The following is a 22,217-nucleotide window of genomic DNA, read 5'->3' as shown; positions in this document are numbered from 1 at the left end:
GATCGTGTCTGCTGAGGAAGTCTGCTTCCCAGTTGTCCACGCCCGGAAGGAAGACTGCTGACAGAGCGCTCACGTGCTGTTCCGCCCAGTGGAGAACTCTTGTGGCCTCCGCCATTGCCGCTCTGCTCTTTGTTCCGCCCTGGCGGTTTACGTACGCCACCGCTGTTATGTTGTCCGACTGAATCAGGACAGGTAGACCTTGAAGAAGGTTTTTCGCTTGCAGCAGACCGTTGTAAATGGCTCTTAACTCCAGAACAGTTATGTGGAGACAAGAATCCTGGCTTGACCATTTTCCCTGGAAACCTCTTCCTTGTGTGACTGCACCCTAGCCTCGGAGACTTGCATCTGTGGTCAGCAGAACCCAATCCTGGATTCCGAACCTGCTTCCCTCTAGAAGGTGAGAACTTTGCAGCCACCACAGGAGAGAAATTCTGGTCCTGGAAGATACTTATTTTCTGGTGCATGTGCAGGTGAGACCGGGACCATTTGTACAGCAGATCCCACTGAAACACCCGGGCATGAAACCTGCCAAACGGAATGGCTTCGTAAGCCGCAACCATCTTCCCTAGCACTCGAGTGCATTGATGAATCGACACCCTTGCCGGTTTCAGAATCTCCTTGACCATGGTCTGGATTTCCAGAGCTTTTTCCGCCGGAAGAAACACTCTCTGTAGTTCCGTGTCTAGGACCATGCCCAAGAAGGGCAGCCGAGTTGTCGGGATCAACTGAGACTTTGGCACATTTAGAATCCAACCATGATGTTGCAGAACAGACAGGGAAAGATCCACATTTCTTAACAACTGTTCCTTGGACCTCGCCTTTATCAGGAGATCGTCCAAGTACGGGATAATTGTAACCCCTTGCTTGCGAAGGAGAACCATCATTTCTGCCATGACCTTGGTGAAAACCCTCGGGCCGTGGAAAGCCCAAACGGCAACGTCTGAAATTGGTAATGACAATCCTGCACTGCAAACCTCAGGAAGGCCTGATGAGGAGGATATATCGGGACGTGTAAGTAGGCATCTTTTATGTCGACTGACGCCATAAAATCCCCCCCTTCTAGGCTGGAGATCACAGCTCAAGAGATTCCATCTTGAACTTGAAAGTTTTCAAGTACGGATTGAGGGACTTTAGGTTCAGGATCGGTCTGACCGAGCCGTCCGGCTTTGGGACGACAGAGAGGCTCGAATAGTACACTTCCCCCCGTTGGGACGGGGGAACCGGGACAATGACCCTCTGTTGACAGAGCTTTTGTATCGCAGCATTTACTACTTCCCTTTCTGGGAGAGAAACTGGCAAGGCCGATTTGAAAAAGCGGCGGGGGGGGGGCATCTCCTGAAACTCCAGTTTGTACCCCTGGGACACTATGTCTAAGACCCAAGGAACCAGGCCCGATTGAAACCAGACCTGAATGAAGATTTTGAGACGGCCCCCCCACCGGCAGGGACTCCCGTAGGGGAGCCCCAGCATCATGCGGTGGACTTGGCAGAGGCGGGATAGGACTTTTGGTACTGGGCGCCACAGCACACAGCAGGCAACCTTTTTTCCCCTTCCTCCACCCTTTGAAGCAAGAAAGGACGCACGCCTTCCTTTTTTGTATTTATTAGGCCGAAAGGACTGCATCTGATAATTGGGCGCCTTTTTCTGTTGTGCGGGAACATAAGGAAGAAAAGATGACTTACCCGCAGTAGCGGTAGACACCAGGTCAGCAAGGCCGTCACCAAACAAGACACTACCTTTAAAAGGGAGAGCCTTTATAGCTTTCTTGGAGTCGGCATCAGCATTCCATTGATGAATCCACAGCGCCCTCCTGGCCGAGACCGCCATGGCATTGGCCCTTGATCCCAAGAGGCCAATGTCCCTCGCCGCATCCTTTAGGTAAGCTGCAGCGTCCCTGATATAACCAATAGTCAAAAGAATGTTATCCTTATCAAGGGTATCCATGTCAGATGCTAAATTATCAGCCCACTTAGCAATAGCACTACTCACCCACGCCGACACCACGGCAGGCCTGAGGAGTGCACCAGTAGTGATGAAAATGGCCTTCAATGTCGTTTCCTGCTTGCGATCCGCCGGATCCTTGAGGGCAGCCGTGTCAGGAGATGGAAGCGCCACCTTTTTGGACAGACGGGACAGAGCCTTGTCCACATTGGGAGACGACTCCCATTTCTCCCTGTCGTCAGAGGGGAAAGGATATGCCATAAAAATTCTCTTGGGAATCTTCCACCTTTAGTCAGGCGACTCCCAAGCCTTTTCAAAAAGAGCGTTCAGTTCATGAGAGGGGGGTAAATGTCACCACAGGTTTTTTCCCTTATACAAACAAACCCTCGTGTCTGGAACAGGATGCACTTCAGAAATATGTAAAACATCTTTAATAGCCACAATCATGTACTGAATACTCTTAACCAATTTCGGATGTAAACTGGCCTCACTGAAGTCGACACTGGAATCAGAGTCTGTGTCGGTATCCGTATCTGCCATCTGGGTAAACGTTTTTGTGACCCTGAGGGGGCCTGTACCTGAGACAAAACGTCCTCCATGGATTTTCTCCACGTTTGTGTCCGAGAATCAGATTTATCTAGCCTCTTAGACAACAACGCCACATTTGCATTCAATGTACTCAACATATTCACCCAATCAGCAGTCAGCTGTGCCGACAGAGTCATTTCCAAATTCTTCTGCGTGCCCCGAGTAACTTCCTCCGGGGAGGAACACTCAGCCTCAGACATGTCGACACACGGTACCGACACACCCACACTGGCCAAAGGGGACAGACCCACAGGGAAGCCTGTAGAGAGAAACACAGAGGGAGTATGCCAGCCCACACCCCAGCGCCCATATACTACTAAATAAATAATATATGATGTCTGCGCTGTAAAAATAATAATAATAAAATATATATATATATATATATATATATATATATATATATATATATATATATATATATATATATATATATATATATAACAGCAAAATGACAGCACTCAGTAAAAATCTAATTAAACTGACATGGTGGTGCAGGGTCCTGGAAATTGATACAGACACTCACTTTTGCAAAAGAAAAGAAAAAGTAAGAATTTACTTACCGATAATTCTATTTCTCGTAGTCCGTAGTGGATGCTGGGAACTCCGTAAGGACCATGGGGAATAGCGGCTCCGCAGGAGACTGGGCACAAAAGTAAAGCTTTAGGACTACCTGGTGTGCACTGGCTCCTCCCCCTATGACCCTCCTCCAAGCCTCAGTTAGGATACTGTGCCCGGACGAGCGTACACAATAAGGAAGGATTTTGAATCCCGGGTAAGACTCATACCAGCCACACCAATCACACCGTACAACCTGTGATCTGAACCCAGTTAACAGCATGATAACAGAAGGAGCCTCTGAAAAGATGGCTCACAACAACAATAACCCGATTTTTGTAACAATAACTATGTACAAGTAATGCAGACAATCCGCACTTGGGATGGGCGCCCAGCATCCACTACGGACTATGAGAAATAGAATTATCGGTAAGTAAATTCTTATTTTCTCTGACGTCCTAGTGGATGCTGGGAACTCCGTAAGGACCATGGGGATTATACCAAAGCTCCCAAACGGGCGGGAGAGTGCGGATGACTCTGCAGCACCGAATGAGAGAACTCCAGGTCCTCCTCAGCCAGGGTATCAAATTTGTAGAATTTAGCAAACGTGTTTGCCCCTGACCAAGTAGCTGCTCGGCAAAGTTGTAAAGCCGAGACCCCTCGGGCAGCCGCCCACGATGAGCCCACCTTCCTTGTGGAATGGGCTTTTACAGATTTTGGCTGTGGCAGGCCTGCCACAGAATGTGCAAGCTGAATTGTACTACAAATCCAACGAGCAATAGTCTGCTTAGAAGCAGGAGCACCCAGCTTGTTGGGTGCATACAGGATAAACAGCGAGTCAGATTTTCTGACTCCAGCCGTCCTGGAAACATATTTTCAGGGCCCTGACTACGTCCAGCAACTTGGAGTCCTCCAAGTCCCTAGTAGCCGCAGGTACCACAATAGGCTGGTTCAAGTGAAACGCTGAAACCACCTTAGGGAGAAATTGAGGACGAGTCCTCAATTCTGCCCTGTCCGTATGAAAAATTAGGTAAGGGCTTTTATAGGATAAAGCCGCCAATTATGAGACGCGCCTGGCTGAAGCCAGGGCCAACAGCATTACCACTTTCCATGTGAGATATTTTAAGTCCACAGTGGTGAGTGGTTCAAACCAATGTGATTTTAGGAACCCCAAAACTACATTGAGATCCCAAGGTGCCACTGGAGGCACAAAAGGAGGCTGTATATGCAGTACCCCCTTGACAAACGTCTGAACTTCAGGAACTGAAGCCAGTTCTTTCTGGAAGAAAATCGACAGGGCCGAAATTTGAACCTTAATGGACCCTAATTTTAGGCCCATAGACAGTCCTGTTTGCAGGAAATGCAGGAATCGACCCAGTTGAAATTCCTCTGTAGGGGCCTTCCTGGCCTCGCACCACGCAACATATTTACGCCAAATACGGTGATTATGCTGTACGGTTACATCCTTCCTGGCTTTGATCGGGGTAGGGATGACTTCATCCGGAATGCCTTTTTCCTTCAGGATCCGGCGTTCAACCGCCATGCCGTCAAACGCAGCCGCGGTAAGTCTTGGAACAGACAGGGTCCCTGCTGGAGCAGGTCCCTTCTTAGAGGTAGAGGCCACGGGTCCTCTGTGAGCATCTCTTGAAGTTCCGGGTACCAAGTCCTTCTTGGCCAATCCGGAGCCACGAGTATAGTCCTTACTCCTCTCCTTCTTATGATTCTCAGTACCTTGGGTATGAGAGGCAGAGGAGGGAACACATACACTGACTGGTACACCCACGGTGTTACCAGAGCGTCCACAGCTATTGCCTGAGGGTCCCTTGACCTGGCGCAATACCTGTCTAGTTTTTTGTTGAGGCGGGACGCCATCATGTCCACCTTTGGTTTTTCCCAACGGTTCACAATCATGTGGAAGACTTCTGGGTGGAGTCCCCACTCTCCCGGGTGGAGGTCGTGTCTGCTGAGGACGTCTGCTTCCCAGTTGTCCACTCCCGGAATGAACACTGCTGACAGTGCTATCACATGATTTTCCGCCCAGCGAAGAATCCTTGCAGCTTCTGCCATTGCCCTCCTGCTTCTTGTGCCGCCCTGTCTGTTTACGTGGGCGACTGCCGTGATGTTGTCTGACTGGATCAGCACCGGCTGACCTTGAAGCAGAGGTCTGGCTAGGCTTAGAGCATTGTAGATGGCCCTTAGCTCCAGGATATTTATGTGAAGTGATGTCTCCAGGCTTGACCACAAGCCCTGGAAATTTCTTCCCTGTGTGACTGCTCCCCAGCCTCTCCGGCTGGCATCCGTGGTCACCAGGACCCAGTCCTGAATGCCGAATCTGCGGCCCTCTAGAAGATGAGCACTCTGCAACCACCACAGGAGAGACACCCTTGTCCTTGGTGACAAGATTATCCGCTGATGCATCTGAAGATGCGACCCGGACCATTTGTCTAGCAGATCCCACTGGAAGGTTCTTGCGTGGAATCTGCCGAATGGGATTGCTTCGTAAGAAGCCACCATCTTTCCCAGGACCCTTGTGCATTGATGCACTGAGACTTGGCCTGGTTTTAGGAGATTTCTGACTAGTTCGGATAACTCCCTGGCTTTCTCCTCCGGGAGAAACACCTTTTTCTGGACTGTGTCCAGGATCATCCCTAGGAATAGAAGTCGTGTCGTCGGAATCAGCTGCGATTTTGGAATATTGAGAATCCAACCGTGCTGGCGCAGCACTATCTGAGATAGTGCTACCCCGACTTCCGACTGTTCCCTGGATCTTGCCCTTATCAGGAGATCGTCCAAGTAAGGGATAACTAAAACTCCCTTTCTTCGAAGGAGTATCATCATTTCGGCCATTACCTTGGTAAAGACCCGGGGTGCCGTGGACAATCCAAATGGCAGCGTCTGAAACGGATAGTGACAGTTCTGTACCACAAACCTGAGGTACCCTTGGTGAGAAGGGTAGATTGGGACATGTAGGTAAGCATCTGATGTCCAGAGACACCATATAGTCCCCTTCTTCCAGGTTTGCAATCACTGCTCTGAGTGACTCCATCTTGAATTTGAACCTTTGTATGTAAGTGTTCAAGGATTTTAGATTTAAAATTGGTCTCACCGAGCCGTCCGGCTTCGGTACCACAAATAGTGTGGAATAGTACCCCTTTCCCTGTTGTAGGAGGGGTACCTTGATCATCACCTGCTGGGAATACAGCTTGTGAATGGCTTCCAATACTGCCTCCCTGTCTTAGGGAGACGTCGGTAAAGCAGACTTTAGAAAACGGCGAGGGGGAGACGTCTCGAATTCCAATTTGTACCCCTGAGATACCACCTGAAGTATCCAGGGGTCCACTTGCGAGTGGGCCCACTGCGCACTGAACTTCTTGAGACGGGCCCCCACCGTGCCTGAGTCCGCTTGTAAAGCCCCAGCGTCATGCTGAGGACTTTGCGGAGGCGCGAGAGGGCTTTTGTTCCTGGGAACTGGCTGTTTGCTGCAGCCTTTTTCCTCTCCCTCTGCCACGGGGCAGAAATGAGGCGCCTTTTGCCCGCTTGCCCTTATGGGGCCGAAAGGACTGCGCCTGATAATACGGCGTCTTCTTAGGTTGAGAAGCTACCTGGGGTAAAAATGTGGATTTTCCAGCAGTTGCCGTGGCTACCAGGTCTGATAGACCTACCCCAAATAACTCCTCCCCCTTATAAGGCAATACTTCCATGTGCCTTTTAGAATCCGCATCACCTGACCACTGCCGCGTCCATAAACCTCTTCTTGCAGAAATGGACAGCGCGCTAACTCTTGATGCCAGTCGGCAAATATCCCTCTGTGCATCACGCATATATAGAAATGCATCCTTCAAATGCTCTATAGTCAGTAATATACTGTCCCTATCTAGGGTATCAATATTTTCAGTCAGGGAATCCGACCACGCCACGCCCGCACTGCACATCCAGGCTGAGGCGATTGCTGGTCGCAGTATAACACCCGTGTGAGTGTATATACATTTTAGGATATTCTCCAGCTTTCTATCGGCAGGTTCCTTTAGGGCGGCCGTATCAGGAGAGGGTAGTGCTACCTGTTTAGACAAGCGTGTGAGCGCTTTATCCACCCTAGGGGGTGTTTCCCAACGTGCCCTATCCTCTGGCGGGAAAGGGTACGATGCCAATAACCTTTTAGGAATTATCAGTTTTTTATCGGGGGAAACCCACGCCTCATCACACACTTTATTTAATTCCTCGGATACAGGAAAAACTACAGGCAGTTTTTTCTCACCAAACATAATACCCTTTTTAGTGGTACTTGTATTATCAGAGATATGCAATACATTTTTCATTGCTTCAATCATGTAACGTGTGGCCCTACTGGAAGTCACGTTTGTCTCCTCATCATCGACACTGGAGTCAGTATCCGTGTCTGTGTCTGCCATTTGAGGTAACGGGCCTTTTAAAGCCCCTGATGGCGTTTGAGACCCCTGGACAGGCACAAGCTGAGTAGCCGGCTGTCTCATGTCGTCAACTGTCTTTCGTAAAGAGCTGACACTGTCACGCAATTCCTTCCATAAGCTCATCCACTCAGGTGTCGACTCCCTAGGGGGTGACAACTCTATAATAGGCAATTGCTCCGCCTCCATCTCATTTTCCTCCTCAAACATGTCGACACAATCGTACCGACACACCGCACACACACAGGGAATGCTCTGATAGAGGACAGGACCCCACAAGCCCTTTGGGGAGACAGAGGGAGAGTATGCCAGCACACACCAGAGCGCTATATATAGACAGAAATACCACTATAAAAATGTGCTTTTCCCTTTATAGCTGCTGTTAATATTAAAACTGCGCCAATTAGTGCCCCCCTCTCTTTTTTACCCTTTTCTGTAGTGCAGGACTGCAGGGGAGAGTCAGGGAGACGTCCTTCCAGCGGAGCTGTGATGGAAAATGGCGCCCGTGTGCTGAGGAGATAGGCTCCGCCCCCTTCTCGGCAGCCTTTTCTCCCGCTTTTTGGTGAGTTCTGGCAGGGGTTAAAATTCATCCATATAGCCCTGGGGGTTATATGTGGTGTATTTTTGCCAGCCAAGGTGTTTACATTGCTGCTCAGGGCGCCCCCCCCTAGCGCCCTGCACCCTCAGTGACCAAAGTGTGAAGTGTGCCTGAGTAACAATGGCGCACAGCTGCAGTGCTGTGCGCTACCTTGTTGAAGACTGATGTCTTCTGCCGCCGATTTTTCCGGACCTCTTCTTGCTTCTGGCTCTGTAAGGGGGCCGGCGGCGCGGCTCTGGGACCGAGCTCCGAGGCTGGGCCTGTGTTCGGTCCCTCTGGAGCTAAATGGTGTCCAGTAGCCTAAGAAGCCCAAGCTGGCTGCAAGCAGGCAGGTTCGCTTCTTCTCCCCTTAGTCCCTCGATGCAGTGAGCCTGTTGCCAGCAGGTCTCACTGAAAATAAAAAACCTAAAACTAAACTTTCACTAAGAAGCTCAGGAGAGCCCCTAGTGTGCACCCTTCTCGGCCGGGCACAAAAATCTAACTGAGGCTTGGAGGAGGGTCATAGGGGGAGGAGCCAGTGCACACCAGGTAGTTCTAAAGCTTTACTTTTGTGCCCAGTCTCCTGCGGAGCCGCTATTCCCCATGGTCCTTACGGAGTTCCCAGCATCCACTAGGACGTCAGAGAAAAGGGGTTTATTCCTTACAGAAGAAAGATCTGGACATGATCCTAGTACTACAGCCCGACGGCCGTTTCAACTCTCCGTGGTTTTGTGTGTGTGTGTGTGTGTGTGTGTGTGTTAAGCCCCGCCCCTTCCCGATGCGCCATAGTCCCGCTAAAATTTCAAATATTATACTGGCGGGGGTACATACACAGTGCCCAGGCACCCCTAATATGTATATTTGCCAGTGGAAAAAAGGCTCCAGTAACCTGCTGCCCAGGGCGCTCCCCCCCCCAGCGCCCTGCACCCTGTGAGTGCCGTTTGGTGTGTGGGAGCATTGAGCACAGCGCGACCGCTGCACTGTACCTCCATTACTGAAGTCTTCTGCAGTCACTGAAGTCTTCTGTTCTTCTAATACTCATCCGGCTTCTTTCTTCTGGCTTCTGTGAGGGGGGTGACGGCGTGGCTCCGGGAACAAGCAGCTAGGCGCAGCAAGTGATCGAACCCTCTGGAGCTAATGGTGTCCAGTAGCCTAAGAAGCAGAGCCCTTAACTCAGAAGAAGTAGATCTGCCTTCTCTCCCCTCAGTCCCACGAAGCAGGGAGCCTGTAGCCAGCAGGTCTCCCTGAAATTAAAAAAAGCCTAACAAAGTCTTTCCAGAGAATCTCAGTAGAGCTCCCCTAGTGTGTGTCCAGTCTCTCCTGGGCACAGAATCCAACTGAGGTCTGGAGGAGGGGCAGAGAGGGAGGAGCCAGTTCACATCCAGTAAAAGTCTTGTAATGTGCCCATGTCTCCTGCGGATCCAGTCTATACCCCATGGTGCTTTTGGAGTCCCCAGCATCCTCTAGGACGTAAGAGAAATACCATTTACTCCCAAGCACTGCAACATTTGGCAAAAACTCTTTCAGAGAAATTGGTTAAATCCGTGATTTCACAGATTTGTCTGAATTATAGTTTTTATCCGTTCCAGTGTTTGGGAGCAAATGGTCAATTGTCATTTGCTTCAATACATTGCCAGATTTTCATTCCAATCAGCCAGATAGGACAAATGATCTGCCAGAAAATCGTATAGTGTATGCCCAGCTTTACTTTTCTGCTACACCTCACAATCTGCAAACTGAGTGATCTAATAAGGGTTGGAAAATATACAGTATTTGTGAATTATCCAAACTAATAAAGAAAGAATAAGGGTAATTTGCGAACAATGCACTAAGATGCAACATGGGTAAGGCTAATTTCAAACTATCCAGCCCGCACTGCTTACACTTCATTATTTTACATTTCTCTGGATACTAAAATATTGCTGGTTTTACCTTCATTTAGGGAGGAAACCTCATGAAGATCTATAGTACGTTATGCAACTGAAGGTTTAAAATTACACAGGTGGGAGGGCACTTTTCCGTAATACAACTGGATTGCTGTAATACCGGTGGTCAGAGTCCAGACCACCAGCTGGCTCCCCCACTTGGGTAGTGGTCCACGCCACCATCCAAGGGGGAACAGAACCCTGTGGTGACCACTGCGCTCACCGCCAGGATCCCGGCGTTGGTCTCCTGATCGCCAGGATCTCATTCTGATCCCTGTGGAATAATCCTTAATGCAAGTAACGCAACTTATTAGAAAACTTGTACTGGAAAGATAAAAGGTTGGTAGGATTTTAGTGCACTTTGCATAATACAGCAATGTTAGTAAAAAAATATTCAATAAATGCTTAAAAAAAACAACTTTGCCTTACGGTGTTTAAATTGTATTATTATCAACACAAAATTGTTGGCAATCTTATATGGAGCTTCTTACCTCCACTCCCTGTCCGGGTATAAACTGGCAACTTTTTGGCAAATTCGGCTAGTATTTGTTTCTGAGCTTCTGGACGATCTTCGTTGTCATATCGCTCTTTTTCTGCGTAGGGCAGCAAGAACTGGAAGGACAGGTATATACATAGTCACATGCACTGGTCAGTACATTTCAGGTCAGGAACACAAACTACTAAAATGTACATCCAGGTTATGAGCAACAGTAATAGCAGGCTACGAAAATATTTTAATGGGATTTTAATTGGTTGGTAAAAGATCATAGTTTTATAACATGTTTCTAATTTCATTATACAGCAATGTAAGCGTAATACATTTACATGGGATGTAGTAAAAAATTGGATTTTGTTACTTACCAGTAAATCCTTTTCTCGGTGTCCATAGGGGATACTGGTGGAATGGTTTACTGTGGGGTATAGATGGGGTCCAATGGAGCCTGTGCACTTTAAATTTCTCAGTGATGGTGTATGCTGGCTCCTCCCCACTATGCCCCTCCTACAGCCAGTCTAGAATACTGTGCCTGAAGAGACAGAGCAACTTTGGAAAGGATAAGGAAAATAAAAAAAGTCAAGAAAGAACCAAACTATAGATCTTAGAACATATAAACAAAACCTCAACACACACGTTCAAATCACTGAGATTTGTAGAAAAAAAGACCCTGCACGGGCGGGCACCCAGTATCCCCTATGGACTCAGAGAAAATAAGAATTTACTCACCGGTAAATCTATTTCTCGTAGTCCGTTGTGGATGCTGGGGACTCCGTAAGGACCATGGGGAATAGCGGGCTCCGCAGGAGACTGGGCACTCTAAAGAAAGATTTAGTACTATCTGGTGTGCACTGGCTCCTCCCTCTATGCCCCTCCTCCAGACCTCAGTTAAGGAAACTGTGCCTGGAAGAGCAGACATTATAAGGAAAGGATTTTGGAATCTCGGGTAAGACTCATACCAGCCACACCGTATAACTTGTGATACACTTATATAGTCAACAGTATGAACAACAACAGGGCATCAACAATGGATGCCAACATAACCCATTATTAAGCAATAATAAGAATTTACTTACCGATAATTCTATTTCTCATAGTCCGTAGTGGATGCTGGGGACTCCGAAAGGACCATGGGGAATAGCGGCTCCGCAGGAGACTGGGCACAAAGTAAAAGCTTTAGGACTAGCTGGTGTGCACTGGCTCCTCCCCCTATGACCCTCCTCCAAGCCTCAGTTAGGATACTGTGCCCGGACGAGCGTACACAATAAGGAAGGATTTTGAATCCCGGGTAAGACTCATACCAGCCACACCAATCACACTGTACAACTTGTGATCTGAACCCAGTTAACAGCATGATAACAGAAGGAGCCTCTGAAAAGATGGCTCACAACAACAATAACCCGATTTTTGTAACAATAACTATGTACAAGTAATGCAGACAATCCGCACTTGGGATGGGCGCCCAGCATCCACTACGGACTATGAGAAATAGAATTATCGGTAAGTAAATTCTTATTTTCTCTAACGTCCTAGTGGATGCTGGGGACTCCGAAAGGACCATGGGGATTATGCCAAAGCTCCCAAACGGGCGGGAGAGTGCGGATGACTCTGCAGCACCGAATGAGAGAACTCCAGGTCCTCCTCAGCCAGGGTATAAAACTTGTAGAATTTAGCAAACGTGTTTGCCCCTGACCAAGTAGCTGCTCGGCAAAGTTGTAAAGCCGAGACCCCTCGGGCAGCCGCCCAAGATGAGCCCACTTTCCGTGTGGAATGGGCTTTTACAGATTTTGGCTGTGGCAGGCCTGCCACAGAATGTGCAAGCTGAATTGTACTACAAATCCAACGAGCAATCGTCTGCTTAGAAGCAGGAGCACCCAGCTTGTTGGGTGCATACAGGATAAACAGCGAGTCAGATTTTCTGACTCCAGCCGTCCTGGAAACATAGATTTTCAGGGCCCTGACTACGTCCAGCAACTTGGAATCCTCCAAGTCCCTAGTAGCCGCAGGCACCACAATAGGTTGGTTTAAGTGAAATGCTGAAACCACCTTAGGGAGAAATTGAGGACGAGTCCTCAATTCTGCCCTGTCCGTATGAAAAATTAGGTAAGGGCTTTTATAGGATAAAGCCGCCAATTCAGATACACGCCTGGCTGAAGCCAGGGCTAACAGCATTACCACTTTCCATGTGAGATATTTCAAGTCCACAGTGGTGAGTGGTTCAAACCAATGTGATTTTAGGAATCCCAACACTACATTGAGATCCCAAGGTGCCACTGGAGGCACAAAAGGAGGCTGTATATGCAGTACTCCCTTGACAAACGTCTGAACTTCAGGAACAGAAGCTAGTTCTTTTTGGAAGAATATCGACAGGGCCGAAATTTGAACCTTAATGGACCCTAATTTGAGGCCCATAGACAGTCCTGTTTGCAGGAAATGCAGGAATCGACCCAGTTGAAATTCCTCCGTAGGGGCCTTCCTGGCCTCGCACCACGCAACATATTTACGCCAAATACGGTGATAATGTTGTACGGTTACATCCTTCCTGGCTTTGATCAGGGTAGGGATGACTTCATCCGGAATGCCTTTTTCCTTCAGGATCCGGCGTTCAACCGCCATGCCGTCAAACGCAGCCGCGGTAAGTCTTGGAACAGACATGGTCCCTGCTGGAGCAGGTCCTGTCTTAGAGGTAGAGGCCACGGGTCTTCCGTGAGCATCTCTTGAATTTCCGGGTACCAAGTCCTTCTTGGCCAATCCGGAGCCACGAGTATAGTCTTTACTCCTCTCCTTCTTATGATTCTCAGTACTTTTGGTATGAGAGGAAGAGGAGGGAACACATACACTGACCGGTACACCCACGGTGTTACCAGAGCGTCCACAGCTATTGCCTGAGGGTCCCTTGACCTGGAGCAATATCTGTCCAGTTTTTTGTTGAGGCGAGACGCCATCATGTCCACCTTTGGTTTTTCCCAACGGTTTACAATCATGTGGAAGACTTCTGGGTGAAGTCCCCACTCCCCCGGGTGAAGATCGTGTCTGCTGAGGAAGTCTGCTTCCCAGTTGTCCACTCCCGGAATGAACACTGCTGACAGTGCTATCACATGATTTTCCGCCCAGCGAAGAATCCTTGCCACTTCCGTCATTGCCCTCCTGCTTCTTGTGCCGCCCTGTCTGTTTACGTGGGCGACTGCCGTGATGTTGTCCGACTGGATCAATACAGGCTGACCCTGAAGCAGAGGCCTTGCCTGACTTAGGGCATTGTAAATGGCCCTTAGTTCCAGGATATTTATGTGAAGTGACGTTTCCATGCTTGACCACAAGCCCTGGAAATTTTTTCCCTGTGTGACTGCTCCCCAGCCTCTCAGGCTGGCATCCGTGGTCACCAGGACCCAATTCTGAATGCCGAATCTGCGGCCCTCTAGGAGATGAGCACTCTGTAACCACCACAGGAGAGACACCCTTGTCCTTGGAGACAGGGTTATCCGCTGATTCATTTGAAGATGCGATCCGGACCATTTGTCTAGCAGATCCAACTGAAAAGTTCTTGCGTGGAATCTGCCGAATGGAATCGCTTCGTAAGAAGCCACCATCTTTCCCAGGACCCTTGTGCACTGATGCACTGACACCTGGCCTGGTCTTAGGAGTTTCCTGACTAGGCCGGATAACTCCCTGGCTTTCTCTTCGGGGAGAAACACCTTTTTCTGTACTGTGTCCAGAATCATCCCTAGGAACAGCAGACGTGTCGTCGGAATCAGCTGCGATTTTGGAATATTTAGAATCCATCCGTGCTGTCGTAGTACTATTTGAGATAGTGCTACTCCGACCTCTAACTGTTCTCTGGACCGTGCCCTTATCAGGAGATCGTCCAAGTAAGGGATAATTAAGACGCCTTTTCTTCGAAGAAGAAGAATTTCGGCCATTACCTTGGTAAAGACCCGGGGTGCCGTGGACAATCCAAACGGCAGCGTCTGAAACTGATAGTGACAGTTCTGTACCACAAACCTGAGGTACCCTTGGTGAGAAGGGCAAATTGGGACATGGAGGTAAGCATCCTTGATGTCCAGAGACACCATGTAGTCCCCTTCTTCCAGGTTCGCTATCACTGCTCTGAGTGACTCCATCTTGAACTTGAACCTTTTTATGTAAGTGTTCAAGGCTTTCAGATTTAAAATAGGTCTCACCGAGCCGTCCGGCTTCGGTACCACAAACAGCGTGGAGTAATACCCCTTTCCCTGTTGTAGGAGGGGTACCTTGATTATCACTTGCTGGGAATACAGCTTGTGAATGGCTTCCAATACCGCCTCCCTGTCGGGGGTAGACGTTGGTAAAGCAGACTTCAGGAACCGGCGAGGGGGAGACGTCTCGAATTCCAATTTGTACCCCTGAGATACTACCTGCAGGATCCAGGGGTCCATTTGCGAGTGAGCCCACTGCGCGCTGAAATTCTTGAGACGGGTCCCCACCGTGCCCGAGTCCGCTTGTAAGGCCCCAGCGTCATGCTGAGGACTTGGCAGAAGCGGGGGAAGGCTTCTGTTCGTGGGAAGAAGCTGTCTGTTGCAGTCTTTTTCCCCTTCCTCTGCCCCGGGGCAGATATGAGTGGCCTTTTGCCCGCTTGCCCTTATGGGGACGAAAGGACTGAGCCTGAAAAGACGGTATCTTTTTCTGCTGCGAGGTGACTTGGGGTAAAAAGGTGGATTTCCCAGCCGTTGCCGTGGCCACCAGGTCCGATAGACCGCCCCCAAATAACTCCTCCCCTTTATACGGCAATACTTCCATATGCAGTTTGGAATCCGCATCCCCTGACCACTGTCGCGTCCATAATCCTCTTCTGGCAGAAATGGACATCGCACTTACTCTTGATGCCAGAGTGCAAATGTCTCTCTGTGCATCTCGCATATATAGGAATGCATCCTTTAAATGCTCTATAGTCAATAATATATTGTCCCTGTCCAGGGTATCAATATTTTCAGTCAGGGAATCCGACCAAGCCACCCCAGCACTGCACATCCAGGCTGAGGCGATTGCTGGTCGCAGTATAACACCAGTATGTGTGTATATACTTTTAAGGATATTTTCCAGCCTCCTATCTGCTGGCTCCTTAAGGGCGGCCGTTTCTGGAGACGGTAACGCCACTTGTTTTGATAAGCGTGTGAGCGCCTTATCCACCCTAGGGGGTGTTTCCCAACGAGCCCTAACCTCTGGTGGGAAGGGATATAGTGCCAATAATTTTTTAGAAATTAGCAGTTTTTTGTCGGGGGTAACCCACGCTTCATCACACACTTCATTCAATTCATCTGATTCAGGAAAAACTACGGGTATTTTTTTCACACCCCACATAATACCCCTTTTTGTGGTACTTGCAGTATCAGAGATGTGCAAAACCTCCTTCATTGCCGTGATCATGTAACGTGTGGCCCTACTGGAAAATACGTTTGTTTCTTCACCGTCGACACTGGAGTCAGTGTCTGTGTCTGGGTCCGTGTCGACCCACTGAGGTAACGGGCGTTTAATAGCCCCTGACGGTGTTTGAGACGCCTGGACAGGCACTAACTGAGCTGCCGGCTGTCTCATGTCGTCAACAGTTTTCTGTAACGTGCCGACACTGTCACGTAATTCCTTAACTACGGCCATCCATTCAGGTGTCGACTCCCTAGGGGGTGACATCACCATTATAGGCAATTGCTCCGCCTCCACATCATTTTCCTCCTCATACATGTCGACACACACGTACAGACACCCAGCACACACACAGGGAATGCTCTGATAGAGGACAGGACCCACTTAGCCCCTTGGGGAGACAGAGGGAGAGTTTGCCAGCACACACCAGAGCGCTATATATGTATAGGGACAACCTTACAATAAGTGTCTATCCCTTATAGCTGCTTATATCTGTTATTTTGCCAAATAAGTGCCCCCTCTCTTTTTTACCCTGTTTCTGTAGTTGCAGGAGAGATTCTGGGAGCCTTCCTACCAGCGGAGCTGTGTGGGAAAAATGGCGCTGTGTGCTGAGGAGATAGGCCCCGCCCCCTTCACGGCGGGCTCTTCTCCCGCTTTTTTCTGGAAAACTGGCAGGGGTTAAATACATCCATATAGCCCAGGAGCTATATGTGATGTATTTTTTGCCAAATAAGGTAAATTCATTGCTTCCCAGGGCGCCCCCCCCCAGCGCCCTGCACCCTCAGTGACCGAAGTGTGAAGTGTGCTGAGAGCAATGGCGCACAGCTGCAGTGCTGTGCGCTACCTTATGAAGACAGGAAAGTCTTCTGCCGCCGATTTATGGACCTCTTCTTGCTTCAGCATCTGTAAGGGGGCCGGCAGCGCGGCTCCGGGACCCATCCATGGCTGGGCCTGTGATCGTCCCTCTGGAGCTAATGTCCAGTAGCCTAAGAAGCCCAATCCACTCTGCACGCAGGTGAGTTCGCTTCTTCTCCCCTTAGTCCCTCGATGCAGTGAGCCTGTTGCCAGCAGGTCTCACTGAAAATAAAAAACCTATTTAAACTTTTACTCTAAGCAGCTCAGGAGAGCCACCTAGATTGCACCCTTCTCGTTCGGGCACAAAATCTTAACTGAGGCTTGGAGGAGGGTCATAGGGGGAGGAGCCAGTGCACACCAGCTAGTCCTAAAGCTTTTACTTTGTGCCCAGTCTCCTGCGGAGCCGCTATTCCCCATGGTCCTTTCGGAGTCCCCAGCATCCACTAGGACGTTAGAGAAAACTATGTACACGTATTGCAGAAAGTCCGCACTTGGGACGGGCGCCCAGCATCCACTACGGACTACGAGAAATATATTTACCGGTGAGTAAAATCTTATTTTCTCTGACGTCCTAGTGGATGCTGGGGACTCCGTAAGGACCATGGGGATTATACCAAAGCTCCCAAACGAGCGGGAGAGTGCGGATGACTCTGCAGCACCGAATGGGCAAACTCAAGGTCCTCCTCAGCCAGGGTATCAAACTTGTAGAATTTTGCAAATGTGTTTGAACCCGACCAAGTAGCAGCTCGGCAAAGCTGTAATGCCGAGACCCCTCGGGCAGCCGCCCAAGAAGAGCCCACCTTCCTTGTGGAATGGGCTTTCACCGATTTTGGATTCGGCAATCCAGCCGCAGAATGAGCCTGCTGAATCGTGTTACAGATCCAGCGGGCAACGGTTTGCTTTGAAGCAGGAGCACCCAACTTGTTGGGGGCATATAGGATAAACAGCGAGTCAGTTTTCCTGACTCCAGCCGTTCGGGCTACATAAATCTTCAAAGCCCTGACTACATCTAGTAACCTGAAATCCTCCAAGTCACGAGTAGCCGCAGGCACTACAATAGGTTGGTTCAAATGAAAAGATGACACCACCTTTGGCAGAAATTGGGGACGAGTCCGCAATTCTGCCCTGTCCATATGAAAAACCAGATAGGGGCTTTTACATGACAAAGCCACCAATTCGGACACACGCCTAGCCGAAGCTAATGCCAATAGCATGACCACCTTCCACGTGAGATACTTTAGCTCCACGGTCTTAAGTGGTTCAAACCAGTGGGATTTTAGGAAACCCAACACCACGTTGAGATCCCAAGGTGCCACTGGTGGCACAAAAGGGGGCTGAATATGCAGCACTCCCTTAACAAACGTCTGAACTTCAGGAAGAGACGCCAGTTCCTTTTGAAAGAAAATGGATAGGGCCGAAATCTGGACCTTTATGGATCCCAACTTCAAGCCCATAGTCACTCCAGACTGTAGAAAGTGCAGAAATCTGCCCAGTTGGAATTCCTCTGTAGGGGCCTTCCTGGCCTCACACCAAGCAACATTTTCACCATATGCGGTGATAATGCTTTGCTGTCACGTCCTTCCTAGCCTTTTATCAGCGTAGGAATAACTTCCTCCGGAATGCCTTTTTCCGCTAGGATCCGGCGTTCAACCGCCATGCCGTCAAACGCAGCCGCGGTAAGTCTTGGAACAGGCAGGGCCCCTGTTGCAACAGGTCCTGTCTGAGAGGCAGAGGCCATGGGTCCTCTGTAAGCATTTCTTGCAATTCCGGGTACTAAGGTCTTCTTGGCCAATCCGGAACAATGAGTATTGTTCTCACTCTTCTTCTTCTTACGATTTTCAGTACCTTGGGTATGAGAGGAAGAGGAGGGAACACATAGACCGACTGGAACACCCACGGTGTTACCAGGGCGTCCACAGCCATCGCCTGAGGGTCTCTTGACCTGGCGCAATACCGTTGCAGCTTTTTGTGGAGACGGGACGCCATCATGTCTACCTGTGGCAGTTCCCATCGATTTGTAATCTGAATGAAGACTTCGTGATGAAGTCCCCACTCTCCCGGGTGAAGGTCGTGCCTGCTGAGGAAGTCTGCTTCTCAGTTGTCCACCCCCGGAATGAACACTGCTGACAGTGCTTGTACGCGATTCTCCGCCAACCGAAGAATCCTGGTGGCCTCCGCCATCGCGACTCTGCTTCTTGTGCCGCCCTGGCGGTTTACATGAGCCACCGCGGTGATGTTGTCTGACTGAATCAGCACCGGTTGGTTGCGAAGCAGGGGCTCCGCTTGACTCAGGGCGTTGAATATGGCCCTTAGTTCCAGGATATTTATGTGCAGACAAGTTTCCTGACTGGACCACAACCCTTGGAAGTTTCTTCCCTAAGTGACTGCCCCCCACCCTCGGAGGCTCGCATCCGTGGTCACCAGGACCCAGTCCTGTATGCCGAATCTGCGGCCCTGGAGAAGGTGAGCACTCTGTAGCCACCACAGAAGAGACACCCTGGCCCTGGGGGACAGGGTGATCAGCCGATGCATCTGAAGATGCGATCCGGACCATTTGTCCAACAGATCCCTATGAAAGATCCTCGCATGGAACCTGCCGAAGGGAATGGCTTCGTACGATGCCACCATCTTTCCCAGGACTCGCGTGCAGTGATGCACAGACACCTGTTTCGGTTTTAAGAGGTCTCTGACTAGAGTCACAAGCTCTTGAGCCTTCTCCGTCGGGAGAAACACCTTCTTCTGGTCTGTGTCCAGAATCATGCCCAGAAAGGGCAGACGCGTCGTAGGAATCAGCTGCAACTTTGGTATATTTAGAATCCAGCCATGCTGTTGCAACACTTCCTGTGAGTGCGCTACGCTGATCTGCAACTGCTCCCTCGACCTCGCCTTTATGAGGAGATCGTCCAAGTATGGGATAACTGACTCCTTGCTTTCTCAGGATCACCATCATTTCTGCCATTACCTTGGTAAATATTCTCGGTGCCGTGGACAGGCCATACGGCAACGTCTGGAATTGGTAATGACAGTCCTGTACCACAAATCTGAGGTGCTCCTGCTGAGGCGGATAAATGGGGACATGCAAGTAAGCATCCTTGATGTCCAGAGACACCATAAAATCCCCCTCTTCCAGGCTTGCAATGACCGCTCTGAGCGATTCCATTTTGAACTTGAATCTTTTCAGATAAATGTTCAGGGACTTTAAATTTAATATAGGTCTGACCGAACCGTCCGGTTTCGGTACCACAAACATTGTGGAATAGTATCCCTTCCCCTGTTGAAGAATGGGAACCTTTACCACCACCTGCTGGAGAAATAGCTTGTGAATTGCCGCTACCACTACTTCCCTTTCTATGGGGGAAACTGGCAGGGCCGATTTTAGGTAACGTTGAGGGGGCATCACCTCGAATTCCAGCTTGTATCCCAGAGCCACAATCTGTATAGCCCAGGGATCCACCTGTGAGCGAACCCACTGGTGGCTGAAATGTCGGAGACGCGCCCCCACCGCTCCTGGCTCCACCCGTGGAGCCCCAGCGTCATGCGGTGGATTTAGTGGAAGCCGGGGAGGACTTCTGTTCCTGGGAACTAGCTGTAAGGTGCAGCTTTTTTCCTCTGCCCCTGCCTCTAGCAAGAAAGGAAGCACCTCTGACCTTCTTGCTTCTTTGTGCGCGAAAGGACTGCATTTGGTAATACGGTGCTTTCTTCGGTTGTGAGGGAATATATGGCAAAAAGTTTGACTTCCCAGCAGTAGCTGTGGAAACCAGGTCCGAGAGACCGTCCCCAAACAATTCCTCACCCTTGTAAGGTAACACCTCCATGTGTTTTTTGGAGTCGGCATCACCTGTCCACTGCCAAGTCCACAGGACCCTCCTGGCAGAAATTGACATTGCATTAATTCTAGAGCCCAGTAGGCAAATGTCCCTCTGGGCATCCCTCATATATAGGACAGTGTCTTTTATATGCCCCAGGGTCAGCATAATGGTATCCCTGTCTAAGATATCCATTTCCTCAGACAGATTATCTGTCCACGCTGCTACAGCACTACACATCCACGCTGACGCAATTGCCGGCCTCAGTAGAGTCCCTGAATGTGTATAAACAGATTTCAGGATACTTTCCTGCTTTCTATCTGCAGGATCCTTTAGGGTGGCCGTATCCTGCGACGGCAGGGCCACCTTCTTAGATAAGCGTGTCAGAGCTTTATCTACCCTAGGGGAGGATTCCCAGCGCACCCTGTCCTCTGGCGGGAAAAGGTATGCCATAAGTAACCTTTTGGAAATCAGGACTTTATCTGGGGAATCCCACGCTCTTTCACATAACTCATTTAACTCATGTGAAGGGGGAAAAGTCACCTCTTGCTTTTTCTCCTCATACATATAAACCCTCTTGTCAGGGACAGGGTTTACCTCTGATATGTGTAAAATATCCTTCATCGCTATAATCATGTAACGTATAGCTTTTATCATTTTTGGTTGCAATTTTGCATCATCGTCGTCGATACTGGAGTCAGAATCCGTGTCGACATCTGTGTCAACCATTTTGGATAGTGGGCGCTTTTGAGACCCTGAGGGCCTCTGCGCTGTAGGATCAGGCATGGGTTGAGACCCTGACTGGCCCGAGGTATCAGCTTTATCCAACCTTTTATGTAAGGAGTTTACATTATCATTTAACACCTTCCACATATCCATCCAATCAGGTGTCGGCACCGTCGGCGGCGACACGTCAGTCAATTGCACTTGCTCTGCCTCCACATAGCCCTCTTCGTCAAACATGTCGACACACGCGTACCGACACACCACACACACAGGGGAAGCTCTCAATGAGGACAGGACCCCCACAAGGCCTTTTGGAGAGACAGAGAGAGAGTCTGCCAGCACACACCCCAGCGCTATATAACCCAGGGATTACACAGTAACTTAGTGTTTACCCAGTAGCTGCTGTATTATGATTTATGCGCCTAAATTTATGTGCCCCCCCCCCCCTCTCTTTTTCACCCTTCTACCGTGATTCTGCAGGGGAGAGCCTGGGGAGCTTCCTCTCAGCGGAGCTGTGGAAGGAAAATGGCGCTGGTGAGTGCTGAGGAAGAAGGCCCCGCCCCCTCAGCGGCGGGCTTCTGTCCCGCGATTTCTTGTAAAATAAATGGCGGGGGCTCATACATATAACAGTGTGCCACTGTCTATATGCAGCATTCGCCAGGAGGTAACAATTGCTGCCCAGGGCGCCTCCCCCTGCGCCCTGCACCGTACAATGACCGGAGTGTGTGGGTTAGTGTGGGCGCAATGGCGCACAGCTGCAGTGTTGTGCGCTACCTCATGTGAAGACAGGAGTCTTCTGCCGCCGATTTTGATGTCTTCTCCGCTTCTGCCGGCTTCTGTCTTCTGGCTCTGCGAGGGGGACGGCGGCGCGGCTCCGGGAACGGACGACAATGGTGTCCAGTAGCCTAAGAAGCGCAACCTAGCCGCAGTTAG

General features: G+C 49.8%; 1 protein-coding gene across 1 annotated transcript in view; it reads right to left on the bottom strand.

The window, feature by feature from the left end:
* ZDHHC15 (zinc finger DHHC-type palmitoyltransferase 15) overlaps nt 1–22,217 on the bottom strand; it is a 186,276-nt gene that overhangs the window by 144,971 nt on the left and 19,088 nt on the right. Inside the window, exon 4 of the mRNA XM_063937176.1 lies at nt 10,502–10,622. Within this exon, the coding sequence (XP_063793246.1) occupies nt 10,502–10,622 (121 nt within the window). The remainder of the gene's footprint in view (nt 1–10,501; nt 10,623–22,217) is intronic.

Source organism: Pseudophryne corroboree, chromosome 8 (assembly GCF_028390025.1).
Source record: "Pseudophryne corroboree isolate aPseCor3 chromosome 8, aPseCor3.hap2, whole genome shotgun sequence".
Classification (NCBI taxonomy): Eukaryota; Metazoa; Chordata; class Amphibia; order Anura; family Myobatrachidae; genus Pseudophryne; species Pseudophryne corroboree.
This window is presented reverse-complemented; position numbering and strand designations above follow the sequence as displayed.